A 21,554-nucleotide genomic window follows, 5' to 3' on the forward strand; every position below is an offset into this window, starting at 1 on the left:
CACCTAGACTGCCACAAATCTCTATGAAGCCCTTTTTTTCTCATCCCCTAGAAAAGCTGTTTTCTTTGGCAACCAGACAATCCTTCCTGGCTTTAAGGAGTCAATGTTTAAATCTATATTTATTAGCTTTGTTAAAATGAGCCAAAAATGTAGCTTAAAAAATTACAGTACACAAAGTTTACAGCTTTTTAAAGTTCTAAGCATTATAATATTTACTCTCTAAACATGCTAACATTACAGTAACTTGTGCAAAATAAAAATTTATACACATAAGTCGGACAAGCAGACGTGTTATCCGCAGACAATCTGATCGTATCAGTCTTTGTAAGGAAAGACCGTTGGTTACATATGTACATCCCTTACTAGTCACACAGCAAAAGGACACTCCAAATATCAGCAGACTGACTTACAGCCAAAGTGGGAGGCGAGGTAGGAAGAAACAGAATTACTTATGTGTTGTCAAGTGCTGGAGAAAGAACTGGACAAAGAGATTAAATTCAGCATTTTGAACTTTACCGTAGAACTTCATATGTGAATATATGCCACATACCAAACATCTCTACAATATTCTCTTGCTCAAGTACTAAGTACACTTCATAACATTAAGGCATTGCAAGAAATCATTATGTGTTCAATAAAATTACATCAGTACAGAATTTACATGCAGATCACTTAATTTACATTCACTTGCATCTTGGAGCACACAAATGGTTGTTGTGACTCAGGATGAAACAGCCCATTAATGCTGTTTCAAGCAGTTATCCAAAACAAGCTGTACTAGAGTCTGACATAAATGTAAACATAAATGATAATATTAAGTGTGGTCTTTTATGTACAAAAGCTATTTGTATAAATAAGCCACAGCACATTAGGTTTCCCTGATTATGGAGCAGATCATCTAGGTGGAAAAGGAAAAGCCACCTGTCCCTGAAAAATGTAATTGTGACTTTTGGAATATTATCACTTAGTAACCTATGTCAACTAAAAAGAATAGCTTTCTAAAAACAATGGTTCTCTCTGTTATAACTTGCAGCTCAATGCTCTTAAGGAGGAAAAATTAACAATGCAAACATTCACTGAGTCTGACTAAGGAAGGGTATTGGTACTGCAGTAAGAGTATCTATTTTCAGAGAACATGGTACTTTCTAAGACAAAGACATTAAGTTCTCATCTGCGAGTGATCTTGCTGAGAAACTAATGCTAATACAACTACATATTGCTTTGCTATGAATATTTTTGGTATGCCTTCATAAACTTTTGGATTGTGTACCCAATAGAGATGATACCTGCATTTAGCACAGAGAGTCCACAGTCAGAAATAAACTCAGTTTAGCCACCTTAATTCTGCGGTACAGAAATCATACCTGTCACACAGATGCATGATCAAAATGGTCATTCGCAAGCTCAACAAAGTCTTTGGTACCTCCAAATGAGGTACACACACAAAAATCAGACAGGAATATCTGAGGAAGAATATATACTAGAGTAGTTACAAAAAGACTCTTGTTGCATTAGCTTTCTGTTTCATTCTTGATGGAGGCATTCCAAAACCAGCTCCCCTTAAGATAAGAAGTAAGTGCAGATTTGGCAGGTGGAGCAATCTGCACCAATGCCCTCCTACCCTGACACATCGATCTTGATGTCCACAACAACGAGATGCTGCAGGAAGAGATGCTGACAACTCCGAGTTAGTAAGAAGCCACCCTTCTCTCAGAGTCAGTAAAAACAACTGTATCTGTGACACTTGCATGACTGCTTTGAGGAGGAAATAGCAACACAGGCTTCTAAAAGCAAGTGGTTATGAAGAAATCCTACCATACTCTATTCTCAAAAATATAGCTGTGCTCTTTCTGCAAGTCAGCCAAACCCTCATCAAATCTTTCTAAATGTTTTCAGCCAGAAGAGCTCTGGCAAGGAAGGTGCAGTGAAAAAGCTTCCAACATAGCTGGAGTGTCTTTGGAAGGAAATACAGAGATTAAAAGATCCTGGATCACCCCAGTCCAGGGCCTATATATATAGTTACAAACCCCCCTATATATTAACATACCTGGGGTCACATTTTAAAAATGTAAGATCTCTGTGCAGAAAACTTTCTTAGCAAACCAGAGTTATTTACAGCTAAAAAGCCAGAGATACAAGATTATATCATCAGGGCAAATGAAAGAATCCCAATTGATTTTACATATGTAAATGTAAAATATACATTCATCTGAAAACAACACTGAATTAAGGCAACAGAAACTAACAGTAAGCACACAGACATGTATCAGCATTTATACGTACACATTCTACTAAAAAAACCAAAACTAAGTTAATGTAGTCGATTTTAAGCACGTGCATGGATAGTATGAAAAAGGGATCAAACACATCCAAATCTTATTGCTTCAGCTTATTAAATGTTACTGGAATTCTAATGTGAAGCATGCCTATCTTATCAAGATGCTGCCCCATGCAATGTTTTGAGAGAACAGCAATACTTGAGCTCCTACAAAAGTGTTATCCCTCCTGATGGCACCACAGGGAACACATCAAGATTGCATAGCTGCCTGGGAGTGAACAGATGTGACACCACATGAATCAGCTATTTCACTGCAGTTATATGACTATCCACATTAGCAATGCTTGCCCAACTTCGAAGATTCAAGTACAAATAAAAAACAGCTCCCAAACATGCACACACACAAAGAAATGCTTTAAATCTTTTCTATCCATGAAGAATATTTAAATTATCTACATCCAAATGCAATACAAACAAGATTATAAATGATTACATTTGAAACACATACAAGGGTTCCCATCAGAGATACTTGCTGTAGTATTTAACCTACTGGCACAAACAGGTACATCATCAGTAAGCGGTGACAGGTCATGTTAAAGGTTAATATGTTAGTCATAAATAATGGTACCAAGGTGAATAGCTATCGACAGAAATGTGTTCTTAATATTTAGGTGTAAAAACATGAATCTGAAAAATGCTTAAGGAGTTACACATCCTATGAAGACTACAGAATAAATTATTCAGGTAAAATAAAAGCTGAATCTGAACATGTGTTAATAAACCAAAACATAGCAAAATGACCACATAAAAACATATTCAATGAATATGAATGGCTAAATTTCAAACAGCACTTTTTAAAAATTTGCATCATTCCTGTGAAGGAATAATGCTCCAGAATAGGATTTAAAAAATGCATTAAGAAGGTTCACTTCATAAAAGCTAAGCAAAGTGCTAGTGGACTGAGGTTCATTTAGCTTTCACAAATGGAAAACTTAAATGTTAAGGGCAGCATGGAGACTCTCTGTACTGACTGAAGAGTATAATCTATACTGTAGAAGTACATAATCACCACAGGGATGTTTAGCCTGACTGCACACTTTAAAACCAAAAGACGGCTGTCCGAAAGAAAAATAGGAAATTAAGTAACAGGAATTGACGCTCCACTGGGTACTTCAAGGTGCTGACAGAAAGACAATCACATGACTTCTAACCAGAGAGCACCTAACTAATTTATGTACACCCATACAATAGTTAGTTTGTTAGACATCTGAGACGAAAGTCTAACAAAGAAATGTAAAAACCACTGCATTCAAGAGTGTGTCCATATGGCCTATGTAGATGCATTTGGGAGAAGCTGCCAGAACTGTCCACACAGGAGCAGGATGACACAAAAAGGCTCTGTTCTGCTTTTTCATAAGCACTCTGTGAAGAAGATAAACCTCTCCGGTTAACTTCAGAAGCATTCAGAGTTCCAGAGAGAAACAGACTCTGCACAGAGCCTGTTTTTAAAGCTTCCTTCTATTACATGGCTTCACAGAGAGAAATACAATCAAATCCTGAAGGGAAGAAATGTAGTTATTAAACCACCATCAGTTTTTTTGTTACAGTACAAAGGAGTCTGCCCAAGTCTGCTCCTTATATACAACTGGAAGAGCTCCCTGGATTCAACCCATAAAAATGTGAAAGCTGAGATCTGCCATTTCTGAGAATGAATGCAAGCGAGTAGCTCGGCTTGTCATTGTGGCAAATGCAGTTAGGTAAAACAATCTGATACAGACAAGGAAGCACCCATATTAAATCACAGCTCTCAGAAGGCTATGTTTATCTCCCTAAAGAGTCTAAATTTAGCATGCCCCTCATTACTAAAAATTGTCTAAAGACAATAAATGTAAATAATGAAAATCAAAATAAACCATTCTCTCTATTTTCTCCTATTCCTTTCTCTCTCTTTTCACAAAGCAAAGGCAAAAATTTACATATGACTCATGACACTAGTGTTCAGCAGGAGTCAAACAGAGATGCTACTGTATTCAACTACATATAAATGAGAGACTGCTGATTCTACTACGGTTTGAAAGAACATGGAAAGAATATTCAAAAGCAGAAGTAAACCAGATGCTTCTTAAAACAAAGACAGGCATCTTTCATGACAGTAAGCACAGAAGGAATTCAGAGCTGTGAATAAAAAGAAAGCCATAATATCTGGGGATCTTTATTTCTTATGAGCCTTCAGCATTTTTATTTTTAAGATTTCTACATGTCATAGCAATGCAGTAGCCTTCACACTGCATTCTTGAATAACACTGCACACCTGTGTCTTCATATTTGCGAATGTACAACAGGTTACCAAAGCCCATAATTTCTGAATCATCGTCAGTCAGGAGCATAGCCAGAGGATGTATTAGTACACATCCACCCTTAAAACTGAATGAACTCCAGATCCAAAAATGACACAGAAACTCATGGTTCCTAATCCAGAAATAAAAGTATGCAAGCCACTGTTTTTGCATAGCTATATTGGTCTCACATCTCTCTAAAATAATAATTTTTAAGCAAGTCAGTCAAGGCTAAGGAACACATGTAACTGAACAGGAAGTTGAATGTTGATTCACTCACTATCTTCCTTGGACCCAGACTTGCACCTTTTTAGTGGATTATTGTGAGAGCAGTGTTCAGTGTGGGGAAGCACTTGTTTTACCAGTATGGTTTGATTTGAGTTTGGCAGTTATTTCATACAAGTCAGAGAACGCACGACAAAACAGAGCTCAGGAGACATTCAACAAAAAGAGTGACTCACAATCTTCAAATCAGTTCAATATCCACCCTATTACATTTAGACGATGTTTCTTGCCTTGATGATGATGATGTTACTCAAGGCAGGGTCAAATGTCTTACTGGAGAAACACACATCTACAGTTTCTCTTCTACCTCCAAAATCTAGTAAAAGAGATACTAGATTGGATGGACATAATTGTTCTTTTACAAATATACATGTTCTCTCTTACTCACTTAAAATTGCTCACATTTCCAGAAAAATACTGGAATGTGTAAATAAAGCTGCTAACTGGCCTATAATTTCCCAGGCCTTCCATCTTACTGTCTTTATAATACATGTGTGCCTGTTCATTTGTTGTTGTTTCCAGTTTCCATATGCTTCTGTCCAGTTCTGAATATAAAGAGTTTATGATTGAGTTGAGCCCTTAACTATCCCTCCTATGGAAAATGAGGACACAATTCCTTTAAGGAACTGTCAACTTCCTTGAATTTTCTTCTCCCTTAAGTAAGTTTTAATATCTACATATTTTTACTCTGCCTATGGAAACCAGGTCCTGTATCAGATCATGATCAGGAACTTAAATAAAACTTAGAAGGCTTTTGAACACACTTTCAGAATAATTTTCATAATTTTCTTTTTAAATAATGCAGCTTCAAGATGTTAATTTTCCTCTGTTGCGAGCAATCACTTCCATCAGACATTAAGTCTTGAGCAGGATGCTGGACTATAACCTCCCAAGGTTCTCTTACAGCCTGAATTATCTAAGATACTACGAACAAGGAGTCTATTTCATCAAAGTCAAGCGTACCAATAAACAGTCATTTTAACTTTTCCCTTTCATTTTATCATTTTTTACTTCTCCACTTAAAAATCCTGTGCAGCATAAATCAGAAACACGCTACAAAATGGGTGGTCTTTTATAATATGCCTGGCTTAAAGTTAAAACACGAACTTGATCCCAATACACTGTTGGGGAAAGCAAAAAATAATGCCCTACTCCTTCAACAGTTACATGTTTCTTTACAACAGAGAACAATTCTTGCCTATAGAAATAAAGCAGCACAGTGCTAGCACACCAAGGGTTTAAAACAATTATCAAACAATTTAATGGGCATTAATGAAATATCAGGGGAAGAATTTTTCTGCACAACAGTTCTGAACAATTTGACACAACACTTAAAATATTAATTGGCAGGATGTTTTCAGACAGAACTCTTCTTCTGTTAAATTGTATAAATTAAGAACTTCAGTTTGGCTCCTCACAGACTCCTACTCTTTTTGATGAAACTCAGTTATACAAGCTTTGAAAATACTACACACCTGACAACTGCTAAAATCACATTGTTTTTTTGGAAATTAATTGCTTTCATGAAGGCTCAAAGGCTCTAAGGCTGAAATTAATCTGCTGCTTTGGTAAAAAATAAGAAAAAAATTCTGCAAAACTTAAAAGCAGAGGCAAAATGCACTTACAGTGTTAGCAAGTTCTAAGTAGCTTCCTCCAACAGAACTGCTAAAATTTGAGGCCTGAGCTAGAAGTCTTTGCAGAGCAGCCTGTTGGGTCACACTGCTTCCACCATACTCCATTGCCTTTTGTAGTGTAAAATGACTCTGGAGGTCTGGACTCTGAAGGTCTCTTGCTCCTGAATCATACTCCCAGCTTTCTCTGGCTCCTGATAAGGCACCTAAAATGTAGAAATGGGAAAACATTGTAGTACGGACTGTGTATGAAGAACACATAGAACCACAGAATATCTCAGGTTGGAAGGGACCCATGAGGATCACTGAGTCCAACTCTTTGCTCTTCACAGGACAATCTAAAGCTAAACCGTATGACTAAGAGCATCGTCCACATGCTCATGGAACTCTGACAGGCTTGATGCCATGACAACTTCCCTGGGGAGCCTGTTCCAGCGACCAGCCACCCTCTCAGTAAAGAACCTTTTCCTAATGTCCAACATGAACTTCCCCTGATGAAGCTTCATTATTCCATTTCCTTGTGTCCTATCGCTGGTCACCAAAGAGGAGATCAGCACCTGCATCTCTGCTGCCCTCCCTGAGGAAGCTGTAGACTGTGATGAGGTCACCCTCAGACTTCTCTTCTTGAAGCTGACCAAGTCAAGTGACCTCAGCTGCTCCTTGTTACATCTTGCTCTCAAGGTCTTTCACGATCTTGGTCACCCTCTGCTGGATACAGTCCCATAGTTTGATGTCATTCTTAGACTGAGGAGCCCAAAACTGCACACAGTACTCGAGGTGGGGCCATACCAGTGCAGTGCATAGTGGAACAACCAGCTCCCTTAACTGGCTAGCTATGCTGTGCTAGATGCATACCAGGACACAGCTGGCCCTTTGAACTAAAAGGGCATACTGCTGACACAGGAATAATCCTGTTTGTCTTTCCAGAAAGAAAAAAAGCAAACAGCTCTACCACCATTACTCCTCATCTTGCACATGCTGACAAGGCCAGGAAAAAAAACACAGTAGCATTTTCAATGCACAGATCATGTACTAAATTGCAAGATCCAGAAGGAAAAATAAAATCATTTGCATATATTATTTAGTACAGAGTAAAACCAGTGTAATTTAAAATAGTTAAGGACCACTGAAAGTGTCAGTTACTATGTCAGATTGAAAAGCAGCATCAAAGAGGAAAAACATAATTCACCTCTTTTTTTTACTGAATACTAACACAGTAAGTGAAACTTTTAGCTGTAGAGTTCATAACTTTTTATGTTAGCACTGCCTTTCTTATTATCTTAGGATTGCTTGTTTCAGTTCAAGTTTCAGAGACATGTCAATCACAAGATGTTTCATTACAAATCAATGCAAGAATATGATCATGTAGCTAGTGAGAAACAATGAATGCTTCAGAGAAAGCTTCTGTACCATGAAGCTGTATAGTTGCTGTTTCTGCATGTACAATTCTTCCAGTTCCCTACAGACAGAGACAGGCTTAAACCCTGAAACAAATCTAACAAGATTTTCTTACTTTATCTGTAACTATTTCACCCCGGGTGCTTCTGCTTCCCATACAAATGCCCCACTCCTTTTAACATTTTATTATGTTTTAGGCTCAAAAATTTGCTATGGTAAAACATTCTACAGGAGACGCTAGATGATTTAATAACCCTGGGCAGCACTGTGAAATTTCATATGTAGCATAATGAAGATTAAAAACAATTAAATGACTTGTCCAAGCACAATTCTAAGCTAATAGAAAAATCCAGAACAGAATCCAGAGCTAAAACTAGAGTAAAACTCTAAATCCACCATGCAATCATCAAACCATAAGTAATTGTCTGTGATGCCATCCTATTAGTTTGAAAGGTTTTCCTTTTTATGAGCTAGTTCTTTCCCTCAAACATTCATTAGCATTCTAAGTGACCATTTACTAACCAGTGGTTATTAGTTATTCACTACAATGCTGGGGAGAAACAATAAACCATATAATGAACAATTAGGAGAATGCCTCCTCTTTGCCAACAAAGTTGAAGCGGCAAAAGTGCAAATAGAAAATCAGCCAGAAGACAAACAAGACAGCAACTAATCTGTAGCTTTAGGTCAACACCCTAACACCCTGTAAAGCAGTTATGCATGACACACCAATTTAGGAAACTCAGAGGTGGCTCCCCTGACCTACTGTAATGAAAAAATGCTAGTCTTATGTATGTAAGTAGAAAAACAAAACAGAATTACATTTTACACTAATATAATTACCATGATTCATTACCACAGGCACAGGTAACAATTAAAGATCAATTCAACCACTTTTACACTAAGATGCACCACCATACTTAATCTAGCTACCTGCTGCAAAGTCTCCAACAGAGCTGAACTAAGGTACTGCTACCAGCAGTATCTACATTGTGTGTAGTGTACTAGGACTGTGACTATACACAATGTTAGGCATCTCTGCCCTCTTGCGGCTACAGCACACCCTACGGGGGGAAAAAAAAAAAAGTCTCTGGAGCTAGAGGGAGAGAGGGGATCACGTCTGCCATCTCCCAAACTTGACAAGAACATGGGACACAACTGTGTCTGCACAAGTGTAGCCACAGCATCAAGAGAGCTGGTTATATTTTATACATACTCTTCAATTTACAGAGCTAAATATTGCAGATATTTCAACAAGACTACATGCATTAAATTTCTATTACTCAAACGACATTATTCTGCAAAAGAGCTTTCTCATTCATCAAATTAACAGTAGCTTTGCTGAAGACCCAAGGCCTTCATAGATTGCACCATCTGCTATCAGAAGTCTGCACTGCTATGAAGTCACAGATGGCTCCAGGAAAGATTTGTTTTTTATGACGGTATTGTGACTGTATTTTTAACCCAAGTTTTCTTAAAAGTTCAACTCTGTAGTCCTATTTTAAAATATACTACTAAAAATGCAAGAAGAGATAACTGTTACTGTTAAGGAAGGTATTTCCTGTCTTTTATTTTGGGCTTAACCCTTATCTCTAAATTTACCCACTATTTTCACAACAGATTCTAAACTCTGGCTATTAAGATGCTGTCCTGGGTCATGCACCTTTCATGTCTCAGCTCTGCAGGGAAACTCATGTTCAAAACTGAGATTGCAGTTAATAACTGAAAATTCAGTCAGGAATTAACATATAACTCTTGCATATGGCTGTAAATAACATACAACTCTTGCTCTTACAGTAGTCATCAGAAAGAAGGGATCATTAGGTATAATGGCACACCAGAAGCTGATAGCTGATCTGGTAACTGGGAATCTGTAGTTCCTAAATCTGTGTTTAAGAGTTAGTCTTTACAGAACTACACACATCCCATAATAGTTTTCCCTGTTGCTCTACACGTACAACCATAGGAAACACTAGATTTCTGTATTAAATGAAACAAAATTATTATAATGAAAATTCACAGGTAATATGCCACAAATCTGGTGTTACAACTATTAATCAGAAAAAACAAAATAAAATTAGTTTCATAGTATTTGTATCAACCAAGTAATATAAGAGCATATACTTGTTTTCAAACTATGTAACTAATGTTTCAATTCCAAAGTAAGACAGTTAAATCAATTCTTTTTGGACTGAACGGATACATCAGACTTCGCTGAAAGTGCAGTATAAAAGCTTCTGATTCTAGACAAGCTTCTACACAAGTATTCCTGTAACTGTCTTCCTAGTACAACTAGCACTTGCCTGTTTTGACCTGTAATTAATTCTGGGTGAAATTAATGTTATAACAAACATCCAGTACCTAACAAAAGTTTTTGTTTCTAGCCTTTCATAGAGTAGATGAGTAGAGCATCTCAGTATATGTGGATCCCTTAATAGCAGTCAGGTCAATCACAGCAGGACAACCTAAATCTTGTCTGAAACATTTATTTAAAGATTTTGTCTTTTGCGTGTTTCCCTGTTCATTTAGTTAGCCCCAGCTCTTGCTTATTTCTTTACAATTTACAATTATTTAAACTTCAACATATGATACCACATTTAAGAAAAACAAATGACAGTTCAGTGATGACACATACAAGATTCCACAATCAGAGATAAAATTTCAGTTGGTGAATTGTACCAAAGCTGTTTAAAGTACTTTTAATTAGTTCCCTTCACAAATATCACTATAATAGGATAATTAGCCCTGCATCAACTTCTCCAATGAGTCTGGCTTATGAATGGCAAACACGAAGTGTTCTCCCTGGAAGTGTTCAAAGCCTAAATCCTGGCCTTAAGTAACCTGATCTAGGGGAAGGTGTCCCTGCCATTGGCAGGGGGGTTGGAACTAGATGTTCTTTAAGGTACCTTCTAACCCAAATCATTTTATGACTCTATGATTCTATGAAGACAGTTGACAATGTAAGACCCTATGAGAGCAACCAGCCTCTATGTCATATTAGTGTATTCAATGAAGTAATGGAGATTTGTGAAAAGCACTCGTCATTTCAAAGCTCCCTACTAACTTCAGTAATAATGGTTTATGAGGTAAACACAGCACTGAATGAAGGGAAAACATACAAAATTAAAGAATGTAATTTTGCATTTAGTAGTCAGCTGAATCAAGGGACAGGCCTAGCTATAAAAAATGGGAGGTAGGGCAGGAATCAAAGAGGAATGGAAAATAAGTCTTCGGACATTCAGACATTCAAATCCCATAAGCTGATGCAAAAATTACAAGGGTCAAATGCACTTCAAAGAAAATTTAGAAGCTGAAGAGAGCTCTGATTCCTCAAGCAACATATGAAGCACAGGAAATCAAAACTGAAAAGAAGCTATGCTCCAAAGAGGGATCAACTTTATACTAAGCCAGCTTGACTAGAGAAATGAAAATTATTAAGTCACATTTGAAGCTTACTGATACTATTTCCACTGTTTTCTATGTAACATCATGTGTGTCCATGACACCAAAGTTCTCCATAACACATTAGAAAACAAGTGTTTTCTCAAATCCTGTTGTGATCTCTTTCCCAGAAGAGTTACAGGAAACTAACAAGAAAGTGGGGATAGGTTTTTTGTTCACAAAAACCTTCTGGCAGAACTGTTTATGTTTGGAATTGAACCTACTTAAAATCTACTTAAAACCACAAGATAACCACAAAAGGGTCTATGCAAGTCAGGGAACCACTCCCATACCGGAATCAAAAGACCAAAGGCTCCAGCTTCACTCTCCATGGTTACAATCTAGTATATGTCCAATGCCTGTTAGCTAGGAGTAACTCTCCTAATTTAACAGGAAACACACTTTAAAACTGATTTATTATTTTGCATCATATGACAAACCAATATGAATGATAGCATGGCAAGAGAGTGATGATAATAACTGATCCTGACATACAGAGGTGGGTGAGAATGTTTATTTAAAAATATATAAAGCTGTCTGTTAAACACCCATTACAAGTTCTAGGAGAATTCAGAATAAAAGAGCTTATCCTTTTCTGGGGGAAAAAAAAAAAAGTCTGCAGAGTTGTAATTTTAAAATGAATTCTTAACTCATCATTCAGTCCTAGAGAAAGTTCTCATCAGAACTTTTTGCCACTCTTCTCCAGTGACCTAGAAGGAAATTAATTTGCTATGGAAAAAGCAGTTATGGGAAATGAGGAATCTCTAAGACAAGAGTCTGTGAGATCACTATCCAGGTCTTGTTCCTCCCACCATATTCTTACCTGGTTTGATGTACACTGCATAGAAGATATTGTGTTAAGCTGTTATTTCAGTCCTTTTCTCATTAGGATTAAAAGTGAGGATAGCAAGCTCTAAGGGAAGGAAGGCACAGTTATACTCCACCCTGACTAACTAAAGCAACTTACTCCATGGGATAAATCTGTTTCATGAAATTAGATCTAACAGAAAAACTGAATTAAATCTATCATTTTTGTTCTAAAAAATCAAAGCCTTAGACTTCTCAGAAAAAATGCATATGATACCTTTGATAATTTTTGTTTAGATTTAGTGTTTTCTAAACCCCTCAAATAACAAAAAGCTCCAGAACACTTTGATACCATGCCAAGACAAGCAACTATACTGTTAAAGAATACGAGCAGCATTTTATATGCCTTTACTAGTAACATATAATACAATGCACATGCTTGATAGCATTACAGAGATCACAAAAATACTCCCCAGTATCAAATGAACTAATAGAGCATAATGGTTTTGGCATGAAAACATGACAAAGAACAATGGAAAAAGAAGTCAAGGTTTGACTGAAAGAGTAAAATTATTTGTCTTTGAATATATATAAAACTCACAATAGACAAGAATTCTCTTGTAGACATAAGTCAGTAAAAGAAACCTTCTCCAGTTATGTCTGTCAGTACCCACTGAAGGCTCATGCACAGTTTTAGGTGCATATCATAAGTGTAGTCCATATACATATATCAAGTACAGACAGCTCATGCTTCATCTCCCCTGTGTCCCTGAACTACACTTAGAACATTCTCGCTTTCTACTGGTATGTTTCTTCAAATCACTACAAAACCTCAACTGTATTTCAGGTTCACTGAAGTATCCTCAGAATTCAGGAAAGTCTGGAATTTTATGCTGCCAGACTCACTACAGGGTATAACTATACAGTAAATCTGGAAAACACTTAAATACACCTTTAAATAAATTAGAAGAGTTGTAAAGTTAACCAGCACTGTCACTGTCACTTACTAAAATAATGCTAGCATTTCTTTTTTTAGGCTTTTGGGTTTTGGTTTTTTACAGTGCATGACACATTTTTATAAGCAGATTTTTACCAGGTATAAAAACTATGTAAAATCTTAGGAAAAATAAACTGAATGCCTATACAAAAATTAGGACAGATAAAGAATGAGCTTGCAAAGAACAAAACCATAAAGTAGATAATCGAAGTTTGTATCCGGTAACTCATTCCTTATAAAGTCTTAAGAAAGTAAAACACTTACTGATGTGCCTAGTGAAATAAAAAGTTTCTCTCATTACCACTTCACAGTCATGCAACACAGCTAAGCAGATGAAGAAGCTGGGCTTGTTAAACCAGTAGCCCAAACCATGCATATTAACAAATGTTTGTGGAATTTTGGTCAAATCACCTTCTTCAAATTTATTTCAATTACTGTAGAAATGCATATCTGTAAACTACCATGGTTTCAGTACTTGCCAGCAGCCTGGCATTGACCACGTAGGAAACGATGAAACACAAAAAGCACACTATCCATGACCCCCACATTCACCTGTCCCTGAATTTGAAATTATTTAAGATTATCATTGAGATATGACAACAATTTCCTCTATTCAGGAACAAGAAATGGATGATGGGAATGACATCAACAGTCTAGAAATCAAGGTTTCCTAGAATCTGGTGGTGTTTCATTACCAAACTTAATTTTGTCAGAATACTGATGGCTAACAACTTCATTGCATCAGAAACTCAATCTAATACTTCATTTGAAGTTTATAGCATGGGAGAAAAATAACCCCTTTTTTCCTGGAAACAAATAATTTCTACTAAAACCAGGTGTGTATAGCAATAGGAAAAAGGGCACATAAAACTTGAAATCATACAGAGGCTAGATGAAGTTTCAAGTACAGTGTTTGTACTGTATTTTTGAAGTTATTTTTTTCTCACATGGCAATTTTTTCTAAAGGTGAAAAATCAGCTTCCCCCCAGACTATCTTCTACTCAAGACAATATCAATTCAGATCTGATTTCAATTCATGTGTACCAAAACAAACAAACAAAACGTCCTGAATATGTTGTCATCTGTCATTGTCTTTTGTTGCTTGATATTTTATGAAAATGTCAGATCTACACTGGTGATTATTAGAAGTTATGTCACCACATAAGTCAGGAGAAGGTAAACAGAAATATGCTGAGAAGCCACCCTTGTTTTACAAAAGCTAGAGAGTGGGATATATCATAGTACTCATTCCTGAGCCAAATGAAGCATGGCCACTATGAAAATCCCAGCTGTATCCTTTGGTTTCTCAAGCTTATCACAGTTTCTGTAGAAAGCATAAACTGGGACAAAAGTGATGAAGTGATGCTGTAATCCAGTTCCACACTCCACATGGCACGCCACAGATCCCTGTCTTGCCACTGGAGTTCACCAAGAAGCAATGGACAGCAGTAATGTTACTCTCCAACAAGCCAGACCTGTGGTGCTAAGGCCAAGGACTGGGCTCCAGCTCTAGCTACATGCTTGTGTCTGGGCCAACCATTCTATTGACTCTTTTATAGCAGCACCTATAAAGAAGGGCAGCTTCCTGTGTTTCCCCTGTAAGCATTCTCTGCCCACTAGTCTGTTGGTCTTCCCCCTTCCCTCCAATTTTTTTAGCTATTTGCTAATTTCAAAGACATTTCATAACAGCGTCAGAGTCTCAAATACACTAAATTCCTATAAGTTCTATGTAAGGCACCAAGATGACAGACTTTGTTAGTGCTCCTGCTGAGAAAAATAATGCAATGTGATGCAATGCTCAACCTTGATTAGACACACCGGGGGGGGGAAATTAAAATAAAAAAGAGAAAAACCACACATACATGGAAGAAGGAGGTCAGGAAATTGAAGCAAAGCAAAAATAATTTGTTCCTCTTATAGCAAAAGGGTAAGCCATGCTACTCGTGGAGACAGGACATGGTGAATGCTAAAGACCAGCAAGGGTTCAGAGACTCTGTTCTGTAAAACAGTATTACAGAGACAATGCATGTGTGAACAAGTGCAACTATCTCTAGTTCAACATCCCTGAACTGAAATATAACAGGGTAACATCATTACACGCTCACCAAATTTGTATGATTTTCTCTAACCATTTGCTTTTCACCACTCTAAGAGAGTGGATATAATTTCAGAATAACCTCTGGTCTAATACAGATTAACTGTTCTTACATTTCACAAATATTCAAACCATAAAAAAGCTTCAACCAAGTTTGCTGGCCTATTAGACACCAGAGAACCCATCCTGCAGGGATGAATTCCATCCTTTGTAGATTCACTAGTGTTTCATATATATTATACATTGCAGTTTTAGTAAAATTAGTCAGCTGTTCAGTTACAAATCCCTTGGAAATCCAGGTTAATTTGTTCTGCTGTTTATAGAACTTAGCACTCTACATTTCTAAAAACAAACAAACAATCCCTATATTCTGCTGCTTTTCACAAAGATAGTGGTATCAGAAGATTATTTAAAAGTAATAAACTGAACCATTTACAGTTGATGGAAGTTTGTATGTAGATAAATTTTACCTAGCAGATATTCACAGCTTTTCCAGTCAAACAAATCTAAGGTGAAACTTTGTTCATCAATCTCAAGAAAATCTGCAGCACAACTTTGAGACCTGTGTATGGTCTGTAGACCTAAGTTCTGTAGTTTTTAACTAAATGTAGCATAAATAAATATAACTGCATCAGTTTCTTGAAAGCAATTTATTTGCTGTAAAATCAAACACAGAATTAATGCAAAGCAAAAGTAATAATTTTTCAGTCCCAACTGGTCTGCCTCTCATGTTTACCCATAGGCTTTATTTGAATCAAAGGAATTTCTACCATTCCTTTGACTAATTCCCACAGTTGATCCACAACGTAAATAACTTATCAAATTTTTAAGGGACTTATTTTCAGCCCCTTGAAGAGAATGGGGAGTTGGCTATAAATTAATTACTAATTACTAACATACAAAGATTGCTTACAGACTCTGGTATTCATAACTATTTATCTAGAATAGGAAATCAGATCAATAAGCACATGCAGCTTTCAGTAGGACAGGAAACCATTCACCTGTCTAAAGAAAGAATTTATTAGTAAACAGTATCATTTTTTGTTCATCGTCAGCAACAATGGGTACTAGAAATAGACTATTCTTTATCATGGGAAAAAAAGCCAACTTGATAATTACCTGTAAAGAGCTAGACAAATCTATACAACATACAAATAATTCTAATTCTAGGTTTTATATAAGACATATAAAATTATATATTTCTGAAAAACCTAACAGAAGCCACAACTGTTCAGGGAACTTTCTGTCTTAAATCATTAGAGCTGTAGTTCTTGGTTCTCATTTGCCAGGCAATCCACTTTCATCACTTACTAGATAATTAACACAGCTTTACCATACCCATCATGGCTTTCAGTCTCCATAACTGGAAGTAGGACCTACAGATCTGATCTGTAACTGATGCTCTTCATGTATTTCCTACTGAAATGATGTATTAAAGATTCAGGTAGCATATAGTCACTGCAAGACTCCACGACACTTTCAAAAGTTATTTCATCCATTTTTACTATATTTTAAACAATTGTTAAACAATGAACAGAGCTCATGTTCCATTTCACTTACAGAAAAATTACTGGTTATCACTGGCAAATTATTGTTAATGCTCCCACTGACATTGTGTAGGGTAAAAACTACAACACATTATAATAGTTTTGTGTTGCTGATATACAAGCAGCAAAAAGCATAATTCTAATAACTTCAAAAATGTCCTTTTTCATACATTTGAGTAAAAGATTAAACTTTTATATCTATACACTCATTTGATTGTCAAGATGGTAGAAAAGGACACAGGTTTGGCTTACTGAGCACACATGTCACTGGGTGTTAATAAACCTGAATCCCATACCTTAACTAAAACATTCAGCTGGTTTCCTTACCACTGCATCCCACCTGGAAATACAGGATGGAAACATTTTTGGGGCAAAGTTGGGCAAAATTATTAGGATAACCTTACCAGTGATAAAAAATGATGGGTGAGACAAAGTTCGATAGTCTTTTAGATGCAATTATTTCTCAGGACAGTTTTCCCCCAGTTATTTTCATTATAATGAAATGCAAAAGTTGTAGGTAGCAGAGAAAATATTTTATTTAGATATATGCATACATTTTTGCACTCTTTGTTAAGAAATTGTGAACAGCTACAAGAAAAGCCTGCACAAAATGCTGTTTGACTGGTAACCTCTGCACACTTACATACAAGTTAGCAATGTAAAAACATCCATGAGGAAGGCTGAATTCATTTGCTCCAGATCACCACTCTGAAATTTATACATCCCACACAGATACATTGTAGCAGCTTTCAAGGACTACCAGAAGCTAACACATGATGTAGAAATTAGCCTTGAAAAAAGCCCTATAAACTGTCTTTAAATAATGTTTATTAAAACCAGTCTTCTTTGTCCAGAAAAAAAGATACACAAAAGAACATCCACCAAGTCTGTATGTTTGAATTTGCACATGATGATGTCTCTCATCTTAAACAATGTTTAGAAAGCAATAGCAGACAGTCAATTAACACAATCAACTCTTTGATCAGTAATGAGTATATACATGAGTCTTCAGAGACATGAAAGGCATATGCAGATCATAATTCAAGCTTGACTGCAAGTATAATTCCTCAGCTCTCATTATGTTCATACTCTGTGTGGTGGTTATATCACAGAAATACATTACAGTGGTGTTTCCTTGCCTCTTTAAAAAAAGATCTGTAGAACATCTTGAACAGTGCTGCCAAAATGTTGGGGGTTTTTTTCAACCAAATAAAACTCAGTTGAATTCTAAATGCTCATTATTATTATTATTTCCTCCCATTCTGTTTTTTGTTTACATGGGGGAGCATCTCCTTATGTTCTCTAATTACTGAAAAGTCTTACAGAATCTGCAAGAGTCAAGGCAGGACAAGTTCAAAACCCATGAATTCTCTATAGGTTTAAAAACACAGTACAGTAAAATAGTCAGGCTTCAGCAGCACAGAGTGAAATATCACAAGGCAGGAAATTCAAAGGTCTTTTGGACTTAACTTTTGAAAAAAAAGATAAGAGAAGAAATATGAAAACACCAACTTTAAAAATGTGTACAATTACTCTTGTACAACTAACAGAAATTGGAAAATAGGATGAAAGAGTAGGGATTGAACTGTATATATTAACAAATTTGAATGTTCATCTATGACTATTTTTTGGCAGCAATCAGTAAGATTTCATTTTGAGACTGTAATAGAGACAATAAAGCTCAAGACTTATCTTTTACCCTTGATTATTTAAAACTGTAATTATTAGGCTGGTTTTTCTAAGAAAGAAGATTTTAAAACCCAAGTTGCCAGAAATCTGGTCAGCAAACAGGAAAGCTTTGTATAGCATCCAAGGGCACAACATGTTTTCTGTTTTGCAGGAAAACACAACAGTGGCAGCACTGAAAAAAGAGCCAGCAGATGCAGAAGATAACTGTATGAGCTAGGGAACACACACCATCTTTAATCCAATAAAAAAAAAAAAAAGATATTAGGGACAATCTTGGTTTTGAACTGTTGTCCGATACAGCTCCTGAAAGAGATCCATGGGGTGGAAATTCATGGGGATCAACTGAGCTCAAGGATTCTGAAGATTCAGTATACACCGTGATGGAGAAATGGGTGCAGAAACTAGGGAGTTAATCATCTTGAAATTCAAGAATATATATGGAAGAAGGATAAACAGAGGAAATGTTAACAACAAAATACCTCTACAACATAATATGACTATAAAGCAGTGATAGAGCTATGTAAAGCTCTAAGTAAACAGAGCTATGAAACCAATTTGCTATGCTGAGAAGCCAAAAAGAAAAGCCAATGAGAATGAGATGATGGGATGGTGAGGAAGAAATGCAGTCAATGTAAAAAGCAGTAAGATAAGGAACTCACCAAGGATACAAAGCAAACAAGGAAAATTTAATGCTTGAGATGACCAGTCAAAAACATGTACAGAGTTACTAGAAGACAGAACAACATGCTAAACCCACTCCCCCAAAAATAAATAAAATAAATAATTCCCTCAAAAACAAACCGTCAAACCAACACATGCCTAGTTTTACATTCTAGGAGACTGACTACTGAAAGAATAAGGCAGGTGTGACTGACCAATAAACTGCTACCATGGAAGAAGGCTCAGAGGAGATGGGCCAAGGTAACGGGCCCATGAAGCTTAGGGAATAATGCAGCCTGGGACTGACCTCAGCTATTGCAAAGAAGCTGACTTGATCTCAACATCATGTGGATCCAAGGGTGGTCTTTGCTTTAAATAAACAGCTATCAACAGCTGAGTGAATCAACGGGTGATGGGTTTCTCCCAAAGTTCATTAGAAGAGTGTGAATGTCTCTCTGACTTAGCCAAGCCAAGTGAGGGAGGTGTATATGCGGCTCAGCATAACATAAAGACTACAAAATTGTAGACAACTAACAAAAGAATTTAAAAGAGAGCAATGGGCTTGAGCTGGCTTCAACCCACATATGTCTTTCTGGTAAGATGGGGGATGCCCAGTGTCGTGATGGTGAGCAGACCAGAGAGACACTGGGAATCATGTTGACATTGTAATTGAACTGTGTATTGCAATTGCTGTATTCTTTATAACTTTTATCATGTTTTCAGTATGTTTTGTATTGTTCTGCTAAATCAGAATTCCCATGTAACATCAGCTACCTTCAAATAAGTAAATCTGATATTCAGCATCACACCCTCTACATGTGGAACATCTAAAAGAACCTGGTCAGAGAGATCTGGACTCTGACAACAGGTCAGTTATATGAGGAACCAGAACACAGATAAGCAGACTCTCTAGGAAGGTGTATGAAGTACATCTGACTGTAAAAAATATTCCTAACTTAAGTTAGGACACATGCAAAGAAAGATTTGGATGACTGATGAAGGACATCATTAAAAGAGTATTTTTTTAAAAATCTAGGCTCATGTAGTCTAGGCAAATGGTTGAGGGGACAGAGCTCTAACTCAATATAATCAGAGATTGATGGTCTTCCGAAGCATGAATGTAGGTCAGTTCCAGATCACAGGCCAACAGTCATGTTTAGCTAGCATGCAGCTGTTATAGGGGGCTAGAGCAGTGACAACATTTCCAGCTTTTTCCAGAGTACCTGGCATTCTGGGATTTTTGACCACAGAAACTGTGTCCTCTGGCCTCTTGCATCTGTTACAAGGTGAAACGAAGTGTTTTTGTAGGTGTTAACATTTCTGATATAATGCCAATTGATGACAGTCCTATCAAGGATCAGACTCAATGACACAGACAATACGTTCCTACATCCCATGTTCCTATAGATGGTATAGCAAGGGTGGAGGGACGTCAAAAGGAAAGGAGAATTTCTGTAGCCTTTAAATCACAAGGCACTTCCAGCACTTCAGATCCCTAACTAAGTAGAATGATTTTTAAAGCATTCAAGAAATATCCACATTCCTACAATACATTACATCTGAAAGACAAAAGACTATTTCTCTCCTCACTTTTAATATTTCTACCTGCCTACCTGTCTGGGCTACACAGACAACAAAGAGCTCACTGGATCTTCAGTTACATAGATCTCACCCTTAGAAAGACTGTTGTCTTGTGCAAGTAGGGTTGCTAGAAGAGGATGCACTGAAAGCATTCTAGTCTACATACCAATGATCAGACTCCATTAGTTACAACAGCATTCTAATACACAATTAAATGATGCCAAAGCATATTCAAAAAGCCCTTTAGGTGCAATCCTACTATCAGAAAAATTGGTAACAAACCCCATGGATTTTATCTTTTGTAAAATTACACCAACAGGACATTTAAAAGTCATACCTACCTAAACTGTTATTGCTGCTAGTTGGCCAGGAAGCTATTCTATCCCTTAACTTTTCCTTTTTACAAGAGTCATCCGATTTCACAGAAAGTTCCACTTCCTTCTTCCTGATTTCTTGTACCAGTTCCATGCGGCACTGACTAAAATCCTGGAAGGAAATTTTTCCATTTTCATCTGCTCCCAGCTGGTGCATGATCTCCACGACAGACTCCTCCATATTCAGCTGGCGGCACACCATCAGCAAGTCATTCCTAAGGATATTTTTAGAAGGAAAATAGGGATAAGGGAAGGATGGAAGTAGAAGAAAGGTTGAAGAAGTAGAAACAGAGAAGAAAAAAACAACAATTTAGTTTAGAAGAAAAGGAATACTAGTTCTGTCTAATCTGGAAATGCACAGATATTTAAAAACAATAAACCAACTACTGCTTTTGTTAATCCAAAAATAGAACTATGAGTTTGGCAAGAAATTAC

The 21,554-nt window shown here is 36.7% G+C and overlaps 1 protein-coding gene across 1 annotated transcript in view; it reads right to left on the reverse strand.

Annotated features, from left to right (window-relative positions):
* The window catches only part of MCC (MCC, WNT signaling pathway regulator), a 207,653-nt gene that overhangs the window by 172,850 nt on the left and 13,249 nt on the right, over window positions 1–21,554 (reverse strand). The window contains exons 2-3 of the mRNA XM_026865351.1: window positions 21,087–21,334; window positions 6,525–6,736 (exon numbers count right to left, since the gene is read on the reverse strand). Of these exons, the coding sequence (XP_026721152.1) occupies window positions 6,525–6,736; window positions 21,087–21,321 (447 nt within the window). The 5' untranslated portion in view covers window positions 21,322–21,334. The remainder of the gene's footprint in view (window positions 1–6,524; window positions 6,737–21,086; window positions 21,335–21,554) is intronic.

The sequence above is a fragment of the Athene cunicularia genome, assembly GCF_003259725.1.
Source record: "Athene cunicularia isolate RWA chromosome Z unlocalized genomic scaffold, athCun1 chrZ_part1, whole genome shotgun sequence".
Taxonomy (NCBI): domain Eukaryota; kingdom Metazoa; phylum Chordata; class Aves; order Strigiformes; family Strigidae; genus Athene; species Athene cunicularia.